The 24,587-nt window shown below is 39.7% G+C and overlaps 1 protein-coding gene across 7 annotated transcripts in view; it reads right to left on the bottom strand.

The window, feature by feature from the left end:
* LOC121282775 (protein CASP-like) overlaps positions 1 to 24,587 on the bottom strand; it is a 698,867-nt gene that overhangs the window by 585,578 nt on the left and 88,702 nt on the right. For all 7 annotated transcript variants that reach the window (XM_041196552.1, XM_041196551.1, XM_041196546.1 and 4 more), the window contains exon 2: positions 7,457 to 7,567. In XM_041196552.1, coding sequence (XP_041052486.1) covers positions 7,457 to 7,567 — 111 coding nt within the window. The remainder of the gene's footprint in view (positions 1 to 7,456; positions 7,568 to 24,587) is intronic.

Genomic DNA, 24,587 nt, shown 5'->3' with positions numbered 1-24,587 from the left:
TCTCACTGGAGTCACCAAAAATGTTGCTTTTAGTATCAAACACTGCTATCACAGTGAGCTGTCTTCAAATGAAAGCACCATGACATCTCTCAGGAAAAAGAGCATTCACTTCTCTTATGATGTGCAAATGAGTTTCACATTGAGGGGTTGGAATGTCTGCATGCTGCATTGGTATAGGCCCTGATCAAGGGATCATAGAAGCCTGTGGCTGTGATCTATCACTCCTCGGAGAATGCTTCAATCTCTATGAGGGTCTCAGCAGTCCCTGGCTGAACTGCTAGATGAAACCTTCCACTCCAATGGGTTGCAGAAAGAAGAAAAGTTAGTCAGACCATTTGTAATCTGTTATCTTTGGTGTCTTGCCAAAAGTAAGGAACAGTGCAGTGGGTGGGGTGGGGGAGAGAAAGATGTTTAGTATTTCTAAGGATTGTGAGAAATAAATAATTTATGGCTTAATAAAAAATGATGAATGCACTGTAAGCACAATTGTAGATTGAAAAAACAGGGCTAACGTTTATGCAGCATCTTCAGGACAAGTTAAAACATATAATACTGATGAATAATTTCCAAACTCTGGTTGCAGTTGTTAAGTTCAAAAGCACAGCAGACAATTGTGCATTGAAAGGATACAATAAATAAGATGAATGAGTTGAAGAAAAGTGTTAACCATGACACCAGTAGAATTCCTGGCTATGCTTAAAACAGCATTAAATGATCCTTTGTATACACTGAAGAGGCAGACGGCTTCATCCGAAAGACTGCACCTTTGACAGAATAGCATTTTCACAGTACAAATTTGTGTGTCAGCCTAGAATATGTATGGAATGGATTTTTAACCTGCAACCTTCTAATTCAAGAAGTGAGAGCACTGTTGACTGACTAGCTAGAAATGAGAAGCTTTCTTCCGGTGGGTGAATCTAGAACAGAGGGGCCTAATCTTAAAATTAGAGCTTGTTCCAGAGCTTGAACCAGCTAGGAGTGAAATCATTCAGGAAGCACTTTTCACAAAGGATAGTGGAAATCTGGGGCTCTTCCTCCAGGGTTAACTAAAATCCTCAAGAACGAGATTGACAGATTTTTGTTAGGTAAGGGTAACGAGAGCTATGAAACAAACGCAGCTAAATAAAATTGAGTTTCAGATCAATCATGTTCTAAGTGAAAGGTGGAACAAGCTCAGGGGCTGAGTGGCCTGTTCCTACGTATAACTTCAAAGGCGTTCACTTAAAATACACATAGGTTAATTCCAGTAACAAGGTAAAAAGGACAATTTTTTAATCACAATATTTTAACAGATCAAAGAAAGGTGGCTTCACTCAGATGGAAATTTGCTACAGCATTTTACATTACTACTATCAAGAGAGCTCAGAGGATTTAGTGCAATTTGTAATGTGGTAATTTGCAGTCTCCAGGCATTAGTTTTCTAGTTTTTTCTTGGTGACTCACGCCATTCATTATTGTTTGATAAACTGATGTAAGCTTTAAAAGCTGACTTAAGCTCATTTTTTAATAATCAAAAGGAAGCTCTGAGAACAGCTGGATTCCAAAGGAAAGGCCTCCAAGACCATCCGTGCCAAATTAAACACTTCTAAAATTAATGTGGCAATGTATTACAAAATACAAATATAAATCATTACAAAAGGCTTTTAGAAGAAAAAATAGTTAAGATTTATTATGTTTTGCAAGACAAAGCTGAGTAAAAGCAGACTTCAACTGTCCCAGTTTTCTATCATCACTCCAGCTACACCTCAGGCAGAAAAATATTTCTTGAAAACTCAAACATTTTAAAGTAGAGCTTACTGTGTTGGGACTTTCCAAAGTTCTCCAATATATTAATACAAACAAAAGCTAATTCTATAACTTTCCAGAGGAGACAAGAATTTAAACTAAAAATGATGAAAGAGCAGCGCAACTCATACTCCAGCGATCAGGAGATAACACCATCCAGATACTGCCGCAACCAACACACAGCAAGTTTGCATCACAAGGCCATCTTACCTTCAACAGAACATGCTGCACCATCACTTGTTCATTTTAGTAAATGCCATCAACAACATCTTGCACTTATCGAGCACGTTTAACATAGAAAAACATGGTACGGTGTAATCGGACAAAAAACAAATTGATGCTGAGCCAAAAAAGGAGCTATTAGATGGCCTAACTATAAGTTTAGGTGAGTTTTCAGGCAAGTCTTATAAGAGGAGAAGGAGAAGGAGCCAGAGAGGTTTAGAGAAAGGGTTCCATGGCATAGGGCCTGAAGGGACGGCTACCAATAGTGGTCTGAAGGGAGTGGGTGAGGCACAAGAGGCCAGAGTCAAAAGTTAAAATTAACATAAAATAATTAGGATTAGCATTAGTACATCAAATCTGGTTGCTAATTTAAAATTTGTACATATGCTAAAACACTGAATAGCAGCAGCAATGGAACTGATGAAAAATCAGAAGAAACTCCACCTCAGATCACGCCTCAGCTTCCTATCAATAGGTCAGTAAGCAGCACTACTCAAGATGTCAGCCCGTCCCAAGTCATGTGTCTATCCACAACAGTGGCATCGATGAAATTAGATGAAACAGGGATGAATACATTAATGGTGGTCATTTGCAATAGGAGTGGAGCAACCCTCCCACTCCAGTGGTAGAAATGTGGCCTGACGTACTATTTGTTACATAATGGAGCAGAGAGAGGTAAGAGGAAAGTTGGGAGAATGAGGTCCATGGCAACAACTATTTTACGCAAGCAGCTCACATAATATAGTAGCCACACCTTAAGGTGGAACACAGTAGAAAATGTGTATCAGGAAGCAAAATCAGTGAGCAATTTTAAAATAAAAGAAGCTAGTGACAACGTATTCTGGAAACATATTGATTCAGAAGAGGTGAGTAAAATATTGCCAGGGAATTATAATAAGAGTCTTTTGGAAAGTATCATTTTAACCTTCTCTGTTGTAGTGAAGAGAGTTCCAGGTTTGTGTTGGTCAGCAAGTGCAACGTCATATTTCCAATATTTCTAAGCCAGTCACCAAACCAGCAGCTGAGACTGCTGAGGACCTTTCTGGCCAATTGCAATGCACAAGGTGTACCAGCACTACTAGGCATACTGATAAGAACCACTTTTTCTCAGGTGCCAATCCTCATTTACAAAGTGCTGGTGCTTTCTGTTGGACTGCAAATGGATGGAAATTGAAGTGCCTGAAAGTAATCTACCACATTACCAAAACCATGAGTTTAGTTCTTGAATAAATTTTAATTTGTGTAATCACTTAGACATATAGCAGCAATGGAATTTACCAATTCTTTTCAATTAATTTGCTTATATTGGATTTATTTTAACAAAAAAGTAACACCAGACTTTAAATACAACTAATGCAATCATTTCACTCATTACTGAGAAGCCTTCAAGTCAATCTAGTTTCAAATAGGGCAATGTTAGAGACAGTATAACAAAAATCTGAAATGGAGTCACGAAACAAAGAAAAGCTCAGGTGCCATATCACCAAAGCTTCAAATATTTCAATGAAACATCGCCAAAACAGATCAACTGTCCATTTATTCTTTCAGCTTGTAGGCTCTTGCTGTGTGCAAATTAGTTGCTACATTTGCTTATATAATGGCAACTGCAACTCAAAAGCAAATAGTTAGCTCTGAAGTGCATGACGACCTGCAAGACATATATAAACAAATACATGTTCTTTCATTTTAAAAATGATCTGACCTGAACCCCCCTAGATTATAGTAGTCTTTAAAATCACTGCTTCTTTCCTCATACATTGCCTATCCCTTATTACTTATGATATAAGGTCACAACTTTATGTAAGGTTCTCATCTGTTAATTGCTTGTTTCTAGAAAGGCCGTTGTGTTCAGTGATAAAGACAACTGTTGCCATGCCTCACAACCATGACAATCTCAAGAAAAAAAACTATTAATTCAATCATCATAACTACTGATTTAAATTGAAATATAGCATGCTGACTAAAGCTGTTTAGTTGACCAAAGGGAGAAGGAAACATTATTAATTAAGAATATTGTCAGCTCTCTTTATATTAGAACTAAGGATAAATGACTAGTACAGCACTGCTATTGCTGATCAGGAAATGCTACAACTCCTTACGCAACATAGAATTAGTATCATTGTAATTTAAAAGCCTGGCTTTTTAACAAAATGAATGCAAATGGCACAGAACTCTCCGTTCTTCAGTGCTGTGGTCCTTCACTTACAATAAGGAGCAAAGTTCTACAGAGGAAGTGTTTTACCAAAAAAAGGCTTACAATTCATCCCACAAACACCTTCCCTTTCACACTTCCTACCTAACTCCCCTCCTGGAGTATTGTGCACAGTTTTGGTCTCCTTACCTAAGAAAGAATATACTTGGACATAGAGGAAGTGCAGCAAAAGTTCACCAGACTGATTCCTGGGATAGCAGGATTGCCACATGAGGAGAGATTGGGCCGACAAAGCCTGTATTCACTGGAATTTAGAAGAATGAGAGGGGATCTCATTGAAACATATAAAGTTCTGACAGGTCTGGACAGATTGGATGCAGGGATGATGTTTCCTCTGGCTGGGGGGTTTAGAACACGGGGTCACAGTGTCAGGAATCAGGGTAGGCCATTTAGGACTGAGGTGAAGAGAAAGTTCTTCACTCAGAGGGTGGTGAACCTGTGGAATTTTCTACCACAGAGGGCTGTGGAGGCCAAGTCACTGAATATATTTAAGATGGAAATAGAGAGATTTCTAGACTCTAAAGGCATCAATGGGTATAGGGAGAGAGCTGGAGTATGGCATTGAGATAGAGGATCAGCCATGATCATACTGAACGGCAGAGCAGGCTCAAAGGGCCGAATGACCTACTCCTGCTCCTATTTTTATATGTTTCTCCATTCTATCTCATCCCATATATAACTTCTCTTTCCATCAAATCCCAATTGTACCATTTCTTTCCATTCACCCTCTAACTCTCCTCCATCCATCCTATTTCATCTCTAATTTCATCTTTCCCATTCACCCTCCAGCTGACTACCATTCTGTCCCAATCTGCATAATAACATCTCTTCGCCTAACCTTATAACAGCCCTCCATTCTGTCTCTAATCAGTTACTTCCTTATTTTTCAATCTTGTTTCTGCTGGTACAGTTAAATGCCAATAAGCTACTAAACTAAGACATATGTGTTCTGAATCAGGACTTCAACAAAGAGTTTACAGAGGATTTACAAATCCTCATGCTCCAACATATTTAAACATTCACACTGCAATTCAATCGAAGTAGAATGGCACACAACTTGACAAATCATATTTTACAGGAAATGATTTGATTTCTCTAATACCCTGATGACTCCAGGTGCAAGGTAGCAATGAATTAACTGTATTTAGCGTGCTGAACATTAAAATCTCAATAACTGGAGAATATTTTGTGCTAGGACCAGGAATTCTAAATAATGGAATTAAATTGAAAGTAGTTTGATACAACAGAATTCTGCGCAAGTATTAAGCGCATTCTATTTTTTCTTTCATCATAACCACAACCAAAACGCATTATCATATTTTACTTAGTATGTGATTTCTTTAAAATAGTTTCCACTTTAATCACAACCAAAAGGGCCGACAAATTGCTATGCAGAGAGCTTTGAGATATATGGATGCTACAGCTCTACCATTCTTCTTCCCCTTACATCACAACAGTTACACTCCCAACATAGGGCACTTCAGAAGCCTTCAATCAATCTAATGTGGGATTTCTTCTTTGGAGTTTGTTTCGCTCACTTCGGCTCATTGCTGTTCCCCATCATTGTATGCAAAATGGACACCTGCTCTTTACAGCCTGGGCCAAATACAAGTTTTGTTTCAGCCATCCCCAGTTTTGCCCATTACTCCTTGTCTTGCTCCCTTCCACTTCACAACAATCTTTCCTGGAAGCTACCAGTCTATGGCTTCACAGTCATTGAGGAAGCACCTTCCTTGTCCTGCTTTCTACCCTTAATTGGTACATTCCTTTAGATAATATCGCCACCTTCAACACCTCTTTGTCCTTTTGTCTGTGACATCTTTTGGTTATCCCCACTTATCACTGGCCCTCTATCCAGCTCTCTTGTCCCAACCATTGAGGAAGCACTATTTGGGCAGAAAGGGCTCTGTTACAGCTTACAAGGTTTAACAGCAGGATTTGTTTAGCACGCTGGCAATAATGCACTGGAGATTCAGCTGGAAGGCTGCAAATGCATACCTACAATAACAATCTCAGCAGTGCTACTGTAGAGAAAAGGAAAACAGGCTTTTGTGCCCTCCTCAGCAGCTAATTACTTGGAAGGTCATTCAACAACTCCTTACATTTATATTGTGCCTATAATACAATAAAACACCCCCTTGATGATTTACAGGAGCATCATGAAATAAAATTTAACATCGAGCCAGAGAAGGACACATTAGGATAGGTGACCAAAAGTTTGGTCACAAATGTAGGTTTTAAGCATAGTCTTAAAGGAGAAGGTAAAGGGCAGGAAATTTTAAGAACAGAATTCCAGAGTTTAGGGCCCAGGGAGCTGAAGGCATGGCCCCTAATGGGGGAAGCAATTAAAATCAAGTATGCACAAAAGGCCAAAACTGAAACAACACAAGAATTTTCAAATTCACCTTATGACATTTCATTACATTAAAGGCACTATATAAATATAAGTTGTTGTGGTGGTGGTAGTGTACCTGCCTATTAGTCAGAAATGATATGTCCTAAGGAAAATTCCAAAATGGGCAAGAAGCTACCTTAAAGAGTGCTCTTCTCCATTCTCCTATGCCAGGGTGATTCAGTTGGTAAATACACAATCTAGTTCAGTACTAAACCATATAAGTCACAAAGGTCAAACTCTGGTTTGTGCTACAATGGCATTAGTATCCCTGGGAAAAGTGAGGAAACATTCACCATGGCTCCTGATTTTTATGACTATCCAGATGGAAAGTGCTTTAAATGAACACCATTAAAAAAGGTGACCTGAGCTTTAATATTCCTTCCCTTCTTCAAAGCCCCCTCCGTCACTCTGTCTAGGTTCACACATTACAAATAGGTACTCGAGCAAGATACCAGAAGCCAGTGGAACAACAAGTCACCTACAGCTTGTTGTAATTCTAAACAAAAGAAATTGCAGACACTCATGCCCAAAGGCTGAATACTTCATTCTCACTAATGTAACTGATGACAAAAGAAAAGAAACTGATGAATGTAATGGGGAGCTATATAAAGCATGCCAGGGTAGTCACAGAAATGTAGGCATCTGCAAAGGAGATGATACTCTAAACATTTTCACGTGGAATTTCCAGGCTTCGAATGTGCAACAGCACGTACATTCCTGGGAACACAAAGGTGAAGACATCACCAGTGTAAACAACCGCCTTTTCTAAGCCAGATCTGGTAACCAAACAATTAATTCACCCCATTTCATACAACATGCAGTACAATTTTTCCTTTACCCACCTCTGGTGTGTTCTTCTTAAATTCTCGACTTTCATCAATAAGTCGTTTTCTGGACTGTTCGCTCTCATCCTGTCGATTGGCCAATACAGTAGCAGTTGCATCAAGTTCTCTCTGTAGAAAACAGAATAAAAAGAGAATGAGAGTCAGGGAAAGGAACTGGTACTGGCAAAGGAGGAGACACTCTGTATGTCCAACCACTAAGCATATATTGGAAAAGCAAGTAATGACTAAGCTACACAGACCAGAAGGCGGATTCCTGATTCATACTGAGTCAGCCAAAGCACTGCAATTTGCGACTATTTCTCTGGACTAGGGAAGAGGAAAATCAGTCAGTTTTTGTTGGTGAGGGTAGGATCAGTTTGATGGTGATGACATCCACTGTTGATAGGCCTCCTTTAACACACAGCTTGGAGTAGAGTCCAACATCAGGAAGGTTAAAATATGGGTGAGATACCTGTGGATTATCTATGCCGATGGCACCACAAACTACCTTGAGTCACCACCTTCGAGAACAATGGGGTAAAGTGGGAAAATAATGAATAAATGTGCTTAAAATACAGAATATAACTATCACAAGGATAGTCCTTCAGATCATCTCTTCTTACACCTGAACAGTTCACAAATATGCAACAGAAAATATTTTCAACTATGTAGAAAAGTAGTACAGTTATCCCCTATAATGAATTACTTGATGATGAATAGCATAATATGCAATTAAACAAGATCTGCATAGGCAAAGAAATAACCTGAAGTATTTCATCCAATCTTCTATCTGCATTTTGCATCACAAAGCAGCAGACTCCTTGCGTCCAGTTAATCAAGCCACAGCTTGAAGCTCAACAGAGTGAGCAAACATAAACATACAAGATAAATTTCATGAGCAAGTAATGCAGAGAAACAGGTTTTATGGTTAAAGAAAAAATGGGGGGGAGAAAAGAGCCCGAGTCAGATCTTCCAATACATTCTCATACATCCAAAGATCATTCCATACTCCCTCCCACAGTTCACAGTATATTTACAGTGCAGAAAGAGCCCATTCGACCCATCGAATTTGCACTGGCTCTCTGAAAGAGTTTTCTACCTAGTCCCACTCCTCTGCTTTACCCCCATAACCTTGCACATTCTCTCTTTTCAGGTAACAATCCAATTCCCTTTTGAATACCTCAATCAAACCTGCCTCCACCACTTTTTCAGAAAGTTTGTTCCAGGCTCCAACCACCCTCTGGGTGAAAATACTTTTCCTTACATCATATTTACTCCTTTTGCCAAATATTTTAAATCTGTGCCCTCTAGTTCTTGATACTCTGTTGAGTGGGAACAGTTTCTCACTAGTTACCTTGTCCATACCCCTCAAGATCTTGAATGCCTCCATCAAGTCTCCTCTCAGCCCCCTTTTCTCCAAGGAAAACAGTCCCAACCACTCCAATCTATCCTCATAGCTACAGTTCTTCATCCCAGGAATCATTCTGGTGAATCTCTTCTGTACTCTCTCCAATGCCTTCACATCTTTCCTCACGTATGGCGCCCAGAAATGGACGCAGTACTCCAGATGAGGCCTAACTAGTGTCTTGTACAAGTTCAATATGACCTCCTTACTCTTGTACTCAATGCCCCTATTAATAAAGCCTAAGATACTGTATGCTTTATTAACCGCTCTCTCAACATGCCCTGCCATCTTCAATGATCTACGTATGTATCGACAGTGGTCCCTCTGTTCCTGCATCTCCTTTAGAGGATCTCCCTTTATTTTATACTGTCTCACCATATCTTTCCTGCCAAAACCAATCACCTCATACTTCTCTGCATTGAACTTTATCTGCCACTTGTCTGCCCAATCCACCAATGCATCTCTGTCTTTTTGAAATCCAAGACTATTCCCATCATAGTTGACAACATTTCCAATCTTCTGCAAATTTTGAAATCATACCCTGCACATCACAGTCTAGGACATTAATATATATCAGGAAGAGCAAGGGTCCCTGGGGAACTCCCACTACAAGCCTTCCTCCAATCTGAAAAACAACCATTTATCACTACTCTCAGTTTCCTGTCACACAGCCAATTTCTTATCCAAGTGCCTACTCTCCCTTTAATTCCATGACCTAGAATTTTGCTCACAAGTCAGTTGTGTGACACCGAATCAAATGCCATTTGAAAATTCATACACACATCAACAGCATTTCTTTTATCAACCTTCTCTGTTACCTCCCCAAAAAAACTCCAGCGGGTTAGTTAAACATGATTTTCCCTTGATGAATCCATGCTGGCTTTCCTTAATTATCCTTAATCATCCCATGCTATAGTTTCCAGAAAGTTTCCTTACCACTGAGGTCAAATTGACTGGCCTGTAGTTACTAGCTTTATCCTTGTACCTCTTTTTAAACAAGGGTGTAACATTTGCAGTTCTCCAGTCCTCCATTGTTCATCCACCATCTTTTCTGCCAACATTTAATTCCAACACACTTGAATCGGATGCATTCTCATCCCATCGAAGTTGGTTTTCCCCTAGTTAATTATCCCTGCTCTGGATCTGTTCTTTCCCATGATTAACCTAAACTTTATGACACAATGGTCACTGTCCCCTAGAGGCTCTCCCACTGATATTTGATCCATTTGGGCCAATTCATTCCCCAGAATCAGGTCAAAAAGTGCATGTCCTCTCACTGGACTGGAAACGTATTGCAGAAAATTATCTTGAACACATTCCAGGAACTCTCACTCCTCTTGTCCTTTTGTACTATTCCTACCCCAATCTATATTTAGATAACTGAAGTCCCCCATTAGGATTACTCTATAACTCTTGCACGTCTCCATAACTTCTTTGCAAATTTGTTTCTCCACATCCCTTCCACTAGTTGGTAATCTATATACGACACCAGTCAATGTTATTGAACCTTTCCTATTCCTTACCTCTAGCCAGAGAGATCCTGTCCTTGACCCCTCTGGAAAATCCTCTCTCTCCAGTACTGTAATGTCATATTTAACCAATATTGCCACTCCCCACCAACCCCCACTTTTCTTTCTTTCCTATCTTTCCTAAATCCCTTGTACCCAGGAATATTTAATGCCCAGTCTTGCCCTTCTTTGAGCCAAGTCTCTGTTATAGCAATATCATAACTCCATTTGTCAACCTGCAGTTCACCTATCTTATTAACCACACTTCGTGCATTCACATACATGCCCATGAGCCCTGATTTAGCCTTTTTTACTTTCCTGCTAATGACTTATTATTGCCCACTGTAATTCTATCAAACTCTCCCAGTATTCTATCTACCTTGATGCAACTCTCTGATACATCCTCCTTATCAGTTGATACTTCACTACTTCCCACTGCCAGTTTTACTCCTCTCCATTCTGAATTTCACCTCAGGTTCCCATCCCCGTCAATCTAGTTTAAACCATCTCCAACAGCACTAGCAAACCTCCTCACTAAGGCATTAGTCCCAGTCCTGTTAAGGTGTAACTTGTCATTTTGTACAGGTCCCACCTGCCCCAGAACCTGTTATTTCTGATGCTATTACTGCCTCCAGATGCTGCTAGTCTAAATATACAAAACTGGGAGAGACTTCTAGTAACACTGTCGGTTATGTCTAAGTGCAGCCATTAGCAACCGTCTGATCTTAGGCACATTTTTGGCACTTTGTAAGCTCGTTAGCAACCGTCTGCTCTTGGGCACATTTTTGGCACTTTGTAAGTTCTGTATGGTGCAATTGTATAAATATTTTGGCAGAAATTCCTTTCTTCTTCTTCTGCCAGTGTGTGAGTCTGTTGCTCACCCCAATTGGAAATGGATCTTATGATTTTAAACAATGTCTGGGTTGATCACTCTCTCCCTCCACTAGGCTTGCCTACAGTGCAAGTCAATTTCTGAACAAAAGGAATAAACAGAGAGCAGCAGGTGGTGAGAAAAAGAAAGTTAATGTGGAGATATAAACAGTGGGGAGTATGGAAAAGAAAAATCGGAGAAGTAGCACGAGAAAGTAGAGAGAAACAAAATGGTTCATGAGAAGGAAGAAAGGACATAGGGAAAGAGAAAACCAGATCAGAAGCGCAAAGGAAGAAAACAAAAGGAGCTCTTGGTGAAAGTGGGCTTCATTTGATGGGTGTTTGTTAACTGCTCACCCAGGTTATTCACTGCTTATTCACACACATTATTTACCAATTTATATTTCACTAATTTTATACTAGTTTATTGGCATCACAATATTTGAGCACATGCCAAACACAAATAAGTCAACCTGCTTTAAAATCTACTGCAATGATGGTTTGATAGCTGTAAATTCAAGTACTTGGTAAAAGGTCCCCAAGACATCACTGTTCCTACAGTCTACTGCTACATTAACACTGAATGAAATTAAGGCCAGACGGAACTCAGGTTCTGAAACGTAACTGCACTTTGGGATGAAGCATCTTAATCCTATCACAAGGGAGGTCCAAACAGTTTACCTACTTCAAGAAGAAAATCATTCCTCTCTATTAAGAGGAAAAATTCTTTTGAAAACATGTTAATGATTTAAATAACTTTAAGGATCAAATGTTTCTCGGTGATAAATTTGAATTTTTCAGGATCCTAAAACTCGTGATCTGGGTTCCATTTTAACAAAGTGAAGAGGAATTTTTTTTGTCAAACCTGACTAGAAAGGTCACTGTTTCTCTTTTAATTGGGACCTATAACCAGAATCTCTTTGGGGTGCTGCTTTTGATAAAAAAAACCAAACACTGAGAAAATAAGGCATTGGTATTCCTTACATGCACAGGTCCCAGCATCCTCCACATCTCCAAAGGCCACCTGGAAATCTCAAGTGGAGGAAAGGTTCACCTATAACCTTTTCCAGACCTGTGTTCTGGACTAAGTGCAACAATTTGGCCATCTGTCAGGACTGCGATCAATTACATCAAGCCAGAGACTATAGTTTCAGGCCAACCTTTCCTTCTTGCAGCTTGTAATTCAATTTCAGATGTACTGAATTCAATTTCACAATTTGCCATGTTGGGATTTGAACCCATGACCTCTGGATTTTTAATCCAGCACAGTCACATCTGATCACCTTATTCTTTATTGCTGTGGATGTAGTTTATATGGAGTTTTGGAAACCATTTGTTAAAATACTACATTAAAAATTAGTTGAGGAAATTATGGTCCAAAAAAAATGATAAAATTGCAATATAGAAAGATAAGGCTGAAAGGCAAACAGCTGCAGTATATGTATGGATTTTTCTTTGACTGATAGGCAGCAGATAGCAGGGTGCCCACTCTTTTGGGACTCACCTGAACTTAGACATAAAGGGATCAATAAACTTTGTTGATTTGAGAGAAGTTCGATAAGATATTTGAAAGCAATAGTGCACTGTCGGGAAGAATCCCACAGATTGCAGGAAGGCAAAAACAGACAGAATGTCAAGCTATGGCTCAGTGGGTGGCACTCTTTCCTGAGCCAGAATATCATGGGTTCAAACCCCACTCCAGAGACTTAAGAACAAAATCTAGGCACTCCACTGCAGTATTTAGGGAGTGCTGTACTGCCAGATGAGATGTTGGATGGAACATTAAACCGAGGCATGTTCCTCAGTGATATAAAAGATCCCACAGCACTGTTCAAAGAGGAGCAAGATGTCCTGATCAACATTTATCACTCAACATCACTGAAAAAAATCATGTCATTATCATTGTTGTTTTTAGGACTTATGTGCAAATTTGCCACATTACAACAATGACTTCACTTCAAAAGTGGGCACCTAACATCTGACAGAAGTTTACAAAATTATGAGTGGCATGGACAGAGTAGATAGTAAGAAGCTTTTTCCCAGGGTGGAAGAGTCAATTACTAGGGGACATAGATTTAAGGTGAGAGGAGAAAACTATAGAGATGCGGGGCAAGTTTTTCACACAGAGGGTAGTGAGTGTCTGGAATTCGCTGCCAGAGGTGGTGGAGGAAGCAGGTACGATAGTGGTGTTTAAGAGGCAGCTTGACAAATATATGAACAGGATGGGAATAGATGGATATGGACCCCAGAAGTACAAAATGTTTTAGTTGACAGGAAATATGATCGGCGCAGGCTTGGAGGTCCGAAGGGCCTGTTCGTGTGCTGTACTTTTCTTTGTTCCAAAAGTTTACGGATAATAGGATGGGATAGGAACAAAATGTGTTGGTTCCAGATGTGCCATTTTTCCCAATGGGCTGCATGTTAATGGTATGTTAATTGTTGTTTAGATATGCAGGTGACGGGCATTGTTTAATTAAGTGCTTAGGGCACTTACAGGGACGAAACAGTAGAAACAGAGCCTTACAGTGCCCCTTTAAAGGGCTATCACTTTAATTTGATTTGTTTATTTGCTCATTTGTTTTAGATTCATACCCAAAAGAGTATAAAGAAAAAACAAAAACAGAATTACCTGGAAAAACTCAGCAGGTCTGGCAGCATCGGCGGAGAAGAAAAGAGTTGACGTTTCGAGTCCTCATGACCCTTCGACAGAACTTGAGTTCGAGTCCAAGAAAGAGTTGAAATATAAGCTGGTTTAAGGTGTGTGTGTGGGGGACGGAGAGATAGAGATAGAGAGAGAGAGAGAGAGAGAGGTGGGGGGGGTGGGGGTGTGGTTGTAGGGACAAACAAGCAGTGATAGAAGCAGATCATCAAAAGATGTCAATGACAATAGTACAATAGAACACATAGGTGTTAAAGTTAAAGTTGGTGATATTATCTAAACGAATGTGCTAATTAAGAATGGATGGTAGGGCACTCAAGGTATAGCTCTAGTGGGGTTTTTTTTTATATTTTTTTTTAAATAATGGAAATAGGTGGGAAAAGGAAAATCTTTATAATTTATTGGAAAAAAAAGGAAGGGGGAAACAGAAAGGGGGTGGGGATGGGGGAGGGAGCTCACGACCTAAAGTTGTTGAATTCAATATTCAGTCCGGAAGGCTGTAAAGTGCCTAGTCGGAAGATGAGGTGTTGTTCCTCCAGTTTGCGTTGGGCTTCACTGGAACAATGCAGCAAGCCAAGGACAGACATGTGGGCAAGAGAGCAGGGTGGAGTGTTAAAATGGCAAGCGACAGGGAGGTTTAGGTCATTCTTGCGGACAGACCGCAGGTGTTCTGCAAAGCGGTCGCCCAGTTTACGTTTGGTCTCTCCAATGTAGAGGAGACCACAGAGTATAAAGAAAGCTTGGCCAAGGTGGCCACAAATGGACCCAGGCAGCAGACGGTCAAAGGGGTCTTCTGGCCCAACTGGCTGCCCCTCTTCTGTGGCTATGTTCATGGACAGATGCCCTTGGAGAGGGAGCACATGGTGTTCACTGGCATGCTCAAGGCCTTCCGCAGTGGGCACCACGGGGGGTGGAGTGCTCTATCAGCCTCCAAAACCACATTTTGATTTAATTTAGTATGGTTCCTTTCATTTTTTTTTTAGTTACAGCACCCCTTAGGGACTATCAATTCATTTAATTGATTTTTTAAAAATTATTTATTTAGTTAATTAGGTAAATTGGTACTCCAAAGAGTATAAAGAGAGCCTGGCCCAGGTGGTTGCCATTAACAGGTCCAGGCAGCGGGCAGTCGAGGAGGTCATCCAGCCCAATTATCTGCCTCTTTCCGCAGTTACATTCTTGGCCAGATGCCCTTGTAGAGAGAGCATGGGGTGCCTAGTGGTTCGCTTGAGGCCTTCCTTGACCGGTGGGCATCACGGGGACTGGAGTGCTTCATCAGGCCCCAAAATTACACTCTGATTTTATTAAAAAAGTTTCCATTGGAGTTTTGATTTTGTTATAGTACCCCTTGGAGCTATCACCTTACATTAATTTGTTTTGCTCAAGAGTATAAAGAGAGGCTGCTGGGAAACTGTGTTAGTAGATAGGAAGCAGACATAAATTATGCTGCATTCTGTGACTAAACCAACTATCAAGAAAAGTATTCATGTTTAGTTTCATACTTCTTCACCAAGAGGCTTGAAATAATTAGTGCCATTTCTCATCTTTTCCATCAGGTCCTTCCCTTGAATTCCTAATGTTTGGCCAAGATTTTGGTCATCTGTCCTAATATCGCCTAATGCAGCACAGTGTTAAATTTTGTTTGTAAAATGCCTGAAGGCTCTTATCAATGTTAACAGTGCTATATATATATATATATAAATAAAAATTACTGTTATGTCTGCCATGCTCCAATACTGTTAATATTAAGGAGCTGACAACTGGAGACCCAGATTTTGTAACTAGCCTTGAGTCTTGACCTACAATAAATATGTGGAAGCAGATTCACTCCATCTGAGCTATAGAAGAACTGATGGTTCATAGCAAATGAATAAGTCAAATGTAATTTTTTTAAAATGGGATTCAATGGTACGTAATGGTGCTTTGGAGATTGTCTTTTGATACCCTGCCTATTATTTCTTGATTTATATCTTATGAGCCATTTCTTACTACCATACTGATCTCATCCTTTATTAACAGAGCTACCCCATCTCCTTTTTCTTTCTTCCCATCTTTGTCAACACGCCTCGAATATTCAGTTCCCAGCCTTGGTCACCTTATTACCTCACCCCTGTAATGGTTATCATATCATACCCACTTCTTTCAATTTGTGCTATCAATTCATCTATCCTGTTATGAACGCTGTGTGCAATCAGATAGAGGCTTTAATTTTGTCTTTTTACCTTTTATTTTCCTACTCCAACCCTAACTACTGGTGCCCTCTTATTTTCATATGCTCTGTCTCTTCCTGTCACACTGTTTATCATTTGTGTAACGCTACCCTGCACTATTGCCTTGTTCTTTCTCATTAACTTTCCAAATTTCCCCTCATGTGAAGTCTTTCTCCACCCCTCAAAACTATTTTCTTTAAAGATCCCTCTACAGCCCTAGTTCTATAATTCGCCAGGACACTTGTCCCAGCAGGGTTCAAGGGGAGGCCATCCCAACGGTACAGTGCTCTCTTTCCCCAGTTCTGATGTCATTGGCCCATGAATCGAAACTCATTTCCCCCATACCAATTCTTAAGCCACACATTTAACACTCTGATCTTATTTACCCTATGCCAAATTGCTCATGGCCCAGGTAGTAATCCAAAGATTACTACCTTTGTGGTTCTGCTTTTTAATTTAGTCCTTAGCTGCTCATACTCCTTCAACAGAATCTCTTGCTTCATCCTACCTATGTTATTGGTACCCAAATGATTAACAACCTCCTCTTTCCCCTCCCCCTCAAGTTCCCCTTCAACCCCAAAGAGATATCCTTAATCTTGGCACCAGGTACACAACACAGCCTTCATGGCCTACGCTCTCAGCCGCAGAGAACGGTATCTATCTCCCTAACTATATTGTTCCCTATATTGTTAGCAATATTTATGTTTTAATTCTTTTTTTTAAAATCAGCTTTAGTTTACTGTTACTTTGAAATTATTTGCATTTATATAGCATCTTTCATGTCTGCAAGTTGTCACACAGTGTTTCACAGCCACTGTATTACTTTTGAAATGCAGTCACTGAAGTAAAGAAATTTGTACACAGCAAAATGCCAGAAAGAGTAATGTGATAAATTATCAAATAATCTGCTTTAGGTATTGTTCAGGACACGGAGCACTCCCCTGCTCTTCTTCAAATAGTGCCATGGGATCTTTTACGTGCACCTAAAAGGGCAAAGAGGGCCTCATTTCGCTATTGGTATGTGTTAAAACAGCTAATCTCAGCCAGCACAGCAGCAGGCCTTTGCACCGTGGAAAGAATTCAATTAAACTCTTAGTTGGATGGATGATATAATTTGTAAAGAGTGCATAAAGACCCAAGCTGACTTTGAACAAAAATGCGCACAAGTAACATTGCAAGTCCAAAACTACCCAGGTATCATGACCTACTGTTACTTTCAGAATATACAATGCTCCTTCTTCATGGCAATGTCACATATTTTTATATAAGATGAAGATAAATTAACTATGTGAATGAGTTCACTATGAAAAACTACTGCATGCTCAAGAACTGTCATGCAATTATTATCTAACATTTGAGCAACAGATTTATAGAAAATTACCAACACAAATTGACACAGCATAAGAGAGTCGGGTGGGGGGAATACAGATTATGGATCTATTGGGTACGATACTTATCCAGTAGGAAAAGCTAATGTTTTATCACACAAATTATGCTTGTGTTATATGATTGAGTCCATTAAAAGACCGGCAAATATGAAAAATATGAATAAATGTGAAGTGCTTCCATTGTAGACTATAGTTCACAAAAATCTGAATATTTTCTCAAAACAACTAAACACAAGCTCTAGTTTTATCATTACTATCACTGTTTGCTGAGACTACTTAAATCGCTTAAGTTAGTTCTGGTGCATTTGATATAATACATGATTGTGAAGAAAACACCGTTAGTGTAGGACATTCTGCAACATGTAAGTGAAACAAATAGCTACCAATGTTTTAAGAAGTGGAAAATAGTGGTGTGAAAACTGTTCACAACTTGTGGCCTGTAAATTACAACCCAAGGCATAAAACATCTTGGGAACCACAAGATGATAAAGCAGCTCCCTCGCTAAATTATTCACTGTTAAAACCACCGCTGCAAGTGGTTTTCACAGCAGTTTCTAGTCCCAGAAAAGCATCCTATGTTGTTATATAAGGCTGTGCAGAGCGGGTAAGGCTATAGCAGGCAAAATCACAGTAGCAGTGTGTGCAGGAAGGAAAAGGCAGCAGATATCATCATTTCCCAACTTGTTTGCCCAAGTTACTTGCAATATTTACTCTTAATTTGCTAGGCCAATCACACTTAGGAGATAAAAATCATGATCTCTTTGCTGGTTGTGATACTCTGACTTACAATGGCGCACATTCTCACATTTCAGCTTAGCTAATCCTTTACAAAACGTACACTGTCTACAATTTCTCTGAATCAATATGTTTAACATTCTAAGGCTCTGGTCATTTTATCATGCCTATCAAGATGAAGACCATTAAACGCTGGTGGATAAAATATTTTCCATTCCACGCACCCAGTGTCAGGTACATCACAGCAATATACAGAGTAATGTATCCTTATTCTTACTCTACCCAAAAAAATGTAAATCTACCTGCTTCTGAACTCCACAGAATCCCAGGCTCATTGTGCATGCTACTGTAACTGTAAGCACCAAAACTTTGTTGGCATTTCAAGGTAGCAAAAATATAGCTTGGCGTGGCCATCTGCAGAAAGTGGTGTCATTGCCACTAAATCAGTGGCAGCAGGCAGCTTTCATGGCATTTCTCTGAAATTGTGTGGTTTTGCTTTTGTGGGTGAAACATGCACGTATATGTATTAAACAAATTGTGCCGGAGCAGGGGTGGTAGTGCACAAGTCTATTCCTGATAATCCAAAATTGTTTTCTGCAAAGAATTCAAATTTTCCAATATTCCATATTAGGAATTTAGTTTCTAAAAGTAGTTCAAATGATCAAATAATTAGAAGTAACTCAAATTAAGAATATAATGGTTATATAGTCCTTGGTTAGCAAAGAAGCCATCGGTTCATAAATAATGCTGATGAGCACAAATTTACTTTGTGTTTGTAGCTGAATTTGTTGACACTGATTTCTATAAACTGCTTGTCACTTTATTAAAATGAGAAAAACTACTGTTGATTTGAGTACAGCAACATGTGCAGCATTGGTTTTCCTTGATATGTGTTTTAATTAAAAACAGCAATGGACTAACCCAACCCAATCAGAAATCCAGATATATTGTTGAGGCAGTATATACATAAGAGATTTATTGCTGCCCACAATATCAAACATTTCCATTTATATAGCATATTGTCACATCAAGATATCTCAAAGTGCCCCACAGAGTGAAATACTTTGAAATACAGTGGCTGTTAGGACACAGGCAGCAGAAATATTTGGTGGAAACATCCCATTCTACATATGAAGCCACAATGAACTACTTTAGGGAATCTCCACAGAAATCTCCAAGTAAAATGTCAATAAATCATGTCGTGCAGTTAACTCTTTCTGGTATGAACCTTCATAGATTTCAGGGCCCAGCTACGCTATATTTGAACAACAGTCTGTAAAAGCACAAAAATACATGAATCATGGATTATATTCAAAATTTTATTTTAAAATATTCAAGTGGATTTTTTTTGGATCGTTGTACACTATAATGAGAGAAACTGGAACAAAATATATACCAAATATGACAGTGGATCTACTTTGTCAAAGTTGTATATGCATGTGATGATTTCACTATTCTGTACCTAAAAACATGAGAAATTAGGAACTTATTGGCGTCTTGCCCTCATTTAGTTTTTATGGCATTCCAATATTAAACGTTTGCTTATTTTGGCTCATATCTGCAAGTATTCGTTACCGATTTTAAATTAGGTCTGGAAGGGAAAGCAATTTTTAAGCAGAAAAGACAATGTAGCAAGTTTTAAACTAATATTCTACGGTACTCTACAATGGTAGTGACACTTCGTAACCAAGTAACATGCATACTCATCCCAAGGTTTGTGCAAATGAAGCTCAGGACAGGCTCCACAGTCAATGCAGATCACTACTGAGTGTCCACTGTTGTCAGTTACTGTTTCCACTATCCTAACTATGACTAGGCATCATCGGTGATATAACTAGCCCATAGATGCCTTCCCAGGCTCTAACATTGAGTCAGAATGGCAGAGTGCCATAATTACGGTGGCAATCGTCCAATCAAAAAGTTACATCTCAATCGTGAGAAAGCCACCTGGGATATATTTTGTGCTGGATTTTTGGGTGAACAGCAGCAAAGTTATCAGGTCTTTGTGTTCGCATCATGTGAATTTTATATTCCTATGCTATGTTTCTGTGTTTTTAAAATCCTGAAAGCTAAAGCTGAAGCTGAAGAGCAGGTTCTATGATCATGTACTGAGTATTGTAGCCTTGTAGCCTTGAAAACAATGTTCTTTAATAAAAATGCTTATGTGACAAAGAAGTCATGCATTTGGTTCAGGTGCGTTAGTGTTGTGACATGTTTGGGTATAAACATGCTTTACTGTAAACACAACTTTTCACCTGCATCTAATTTCATCCAGACTTTGTAGCTTCAAAGGGGAAAAGTTGATCTCTTGAACATTGCTACTTTAAACTTACTGAAATAAAACATTGTATTAAAGTAGATTGAAATTTGAACCTTTCATAATGGCTTTTTTGCAATATTGTTTCCTTTTCTTACCAAAGGCTTTGAAAAGAATCACTGAGATAATATATATTCCAACCTGTTCAGAACACCTTTGCCTTACAGACTGGGGAATTCTAGCATAAACACAAGTCATCTAAAAACAAGAATTTCAATCGCTTGAGCTGTGTGACTATGTATTCTCACCATGTACCTCATTTTGCTCAGCAAAATAAGTGTCATTGTAGCTCAACACACAGCACATGGCTCAGCACACTGTTCTCCAAACAGGTTAGCACACCATTCCCCTTACACAGGGAGCTCATATTCTCAAGTGTTTTATCCAAAGAGTCAAAAAGCAGGCTGAGGAAAAAGTGACAGCACATGGCCCAGGTTGCTCTCCAGTCCATTCACATAATGAACTAAAACACTGTTAGAAGCCTAGAGATCACCACATTATTGGAGCTTGTGGAAAGAAGTGGAAGGAGAGATGAATTCTCACTTTCTACATTGTTACTTTTTTTGGATCAGCTGGATACTGACATGCATAAAAACCTTTCACCAAACCAAGCTACTGAGAAATCCACATAGATGGAATTTCTGTTTGCAGAATGTACTATCCATTCATGCAGGGACACAACACGACCCAATTATCCAGATTTGGACAGTTCAAACATGGATTCACCCTCCCAAATTTGCAAAAAGGCTGCTGTTGGACTTTAACCAGCTAAAACTCCACCGCTCAAAGCGCTGATAAGCTTCTTGCTGCTTGAACAGAACTAGCCTCCCTGCTGGGATCTTGGCTTCAGGGTTATCTCAATCTAAGTAGAAAGGAGGATAGTCACTAGTTGGACAGACAACTAGCAAGTTGGAGAGTAGGTAGACACCAACAGCTACTTGAGCATGTGGTGAATAGTTCAACTTATTCGACAAAACTGATTCCAGCTGAAACCGCTATCGAAATAATTGGTTATGGACATTTTCACAAAGTTTTTTGACAAAATGGGACAATAAACATAAATAAGTAATCAATAAAAAACATAATAAAACATGTGAATGCATAGACACTGTCCTCCTGACCACTGCACACACCAGTTACAGTTGTGCAGCTATAGCAGCAGCAGTCTCCCTCTCTGGAACATAACTGAAGTTGGACAAAACCCTTGATATATTCTCATATCTGGACACCTTCTTGAAGCTGTTGTCCAAGTGAGATCCATCAAATTCTACAAAATGGATATCTGACTTCCTTGTGCTTACGGCCCTATATAGAGAAAACTGAGGTTATAGTCGCAAATGAAAACAGAAAATGCTGGAAAAACTCAGCAGGTCTAGCAGCATCTGTGGAGAGAGAAACAGAGTTTCGAGTCCGTATGGCCCTTCTTCATTATAGACACCTTGCTTTTTAAGAGCTACATGCTTACTTGTCACCTACTGCTTAATCCAGATCATCATAAAATTGGCATTAGCAAAGGGGCATATCCCCTCCAGGTCACAGTTGTCTCCTCCATTACTAAGGAAAACAAACACAGATTCCATGACCATTTTGCCAAACACCTCCATTTGACCATAACAGTGCCCCAAGCTACCTGCGGCTCTCAAATTAAACTTCCCCTTCCATTCCGCTCACCATTGGCCTTGTATACTGTTCCAACGAAGTTCAGTGCAAGATTTAGGAACAACATATTTTCTATTTACTATGGGGTGTCACTGGCAAAGCCAACATTTATTGCCCTAATTCCTCCTGAGAAGAGAGCCAGCTTCTTGAACTGCTGCAGTCCGTGAAGGTACACTTACAGTGCTCTTAGTTTGGAATTTTGACAATGAAGGAAAGGCAATATAGTTCCAAGTCAGGGTCATATGTGACTTGGAGGGGCACCCATGGTGGTGATGTTCCCATGCCTTTGCCCTTCTAGGTAATCGAGGTCACAAGTTTGAAAAGTACTATCAAAGAAGCATTTTTAAGTACTACAGCGCATCTACTGGTACACACTGCTGCCACTGTGTGCTCATAGTGGAGGGTGTAAATGTTTAACATGATGAAGAGGGTAAAGCAAGTAAGTTGCTTTGTCCTGGATGGTATTGAGTTTCCTGAATGTTATTGAAGCTGCACTGAACTAGGCAAGTACAGAGCGTTCCATCACTCTAAGATAAAAGCAAAATACCGCAGATGCTGGAAATCTGAAATAAAAACAGAAAATGCTGGAAAAACTCAGGTCTGGCAGCATCTGTGGAGAGAGAAACAGAGTCAACGTTTTGAGTCCGTATGACTCCTACTTTTCTTTAGCTCTGAAGAGTCATACGAACCCAAAATGTTAACTCTTTCTCTCTCCACAGATGCTGCCAGACCTGAGTTGTTTCAGCATTTTCTGTTTTCATTTCAGTATTCCATCACACTCCTGACTTGTGCCTTGAAGATGGTGGAGAGGCTTTAGGGAGTCAGGTGGTGAGTTACCTGCCACAGAATACTCACCCTCTGACCTGCTCATGCAGCCATAGTATTTATGTGGCTCATCCAGTTAAGTTTTTGGTCATTGGTAACCCCCAGGATGTTGATGGTGGGGGATTCAGAGATGGTAATGCCATTGAATGCCCTGGGGAGGTGGTTGTTGTCTGGCACTTGTGTGGAACGAATGTTACTGGCTGCTTATCAGCCCAAGCCTGGCTGTCACTGCATTCGGGAATGGACTACTTCATTAGATAAGGAGTTGCGAATGGAACTGAACGCTCTGCAATCATCAACAAATATCACCACTTATGACTTTATGATGGAAGGAAGGTCACTGATGAAGCAGCTGAGGATGGTTGGGCCTAGGACACTACCCTGAGGAACTCTCGCAGCGATGTGCTGGGGCTGAGATGAATGGCCTCTGACAATCACAACTATCTTCCTTTGTGCTAGGTATGGTTCCAATCAGTAGAGTGATTTCCCCCAAATGGCCACTGACTTCAGTTTTGACGATCAGTCAAATGTTGCCTTGATGTCAAGGGCAAGCACTCTTTTGTTCATGTTGAGACCACGGCTGTAATGAAGTCAGGAGCTGAGTAGTTCCAGCAAAGCCCAAACTGAACATGGAGGAGCAGGTTATTGCTGAGTATGTGCCACTTGATAGCACTGTCAACAACACCTTCCATTGTTTTGTTGTTGATAATTGAGAGTAAGTTAATGAAGTGATCATTGGCCAGATTGAATTTCTGTTTTTTTGTGGACCAAAATACCTGGGCAATTATCCACTTTGTCTATCCCAGTGTCTCCTATACCACCCGCAACCCTCTGGTCTAAACAATAAGAGCAGGAACTTCAGGATTTAGCTATATTCCCATTTTCAACTCTCTTTCAATATTAATCTGACTCCCGGGTTTTCCATCATGTTTACTCTCTCACATTAACCCAGCTTTCCTATTGTTACATACTCTTTGCCTCTTTAATGCCGAAGTGATCTGTCCATTACTTGCCTCTAATGATCTCTACATCAAATCACTCATGACTCCAGTATGAATTTGTCTGCTTTGTTAATATCTATGCATCTCATCCTCTCTCCTTTTACTAATTATGTGGCCTGTCCATCTCTTATGTTGCAGTTTACAAGATGCAAACATTAACTTGTCTGTTCTGTCCACAGATATTAACTGACCTGTGCGTTTCCAACAGATTCTATTTTTATATCATGGCTGCCTGTTCAACCATTAAAATGAATAAAATTAATTTATAAGTCTTTTAACTTTTGCTTTTAAAAAGTTTTTCTAACATTGAAACTTCTTCATTTTATCACAATCTGTTTCCCTTCCTGAATTAATACAATGTAATCTCCTGCAACTCTAAAGAAGTCTAATGTGGACTTCAGTCTAATCTAGTCGCCATTGAGGGCTGTTGGAGACTAATTCACAGGAATACCGTCTCACGATGAATTTGCATGCAGGTGAGAGAATGTGAAAACAGCACTTGGTGCATCAGCGTGTTCATTCCATATGCTTTCTGCATCAGGACACCAACTCACATGACTGGCTCAACAAAT

This window comes from Carcharodon carcharias, chromosome 10 (genome assembly GCF_017639515.1).
Source record: "Carcharodon carcharias isolate sCarCar2 chromosome 10, sCarCar2.pri, whole genome shotgun sequence".
Classification (NCBI taxonomy): domain Eukaryota; kingdom Metazoa; phylum Chordata; class Chondrichthyes; order Lamniformes; family Lamnidae; genus Carcharodon; species Carcharodon carcharias.
This window is presented reverse-complemented; position numbering and strand designations above follow the sequence as displayed.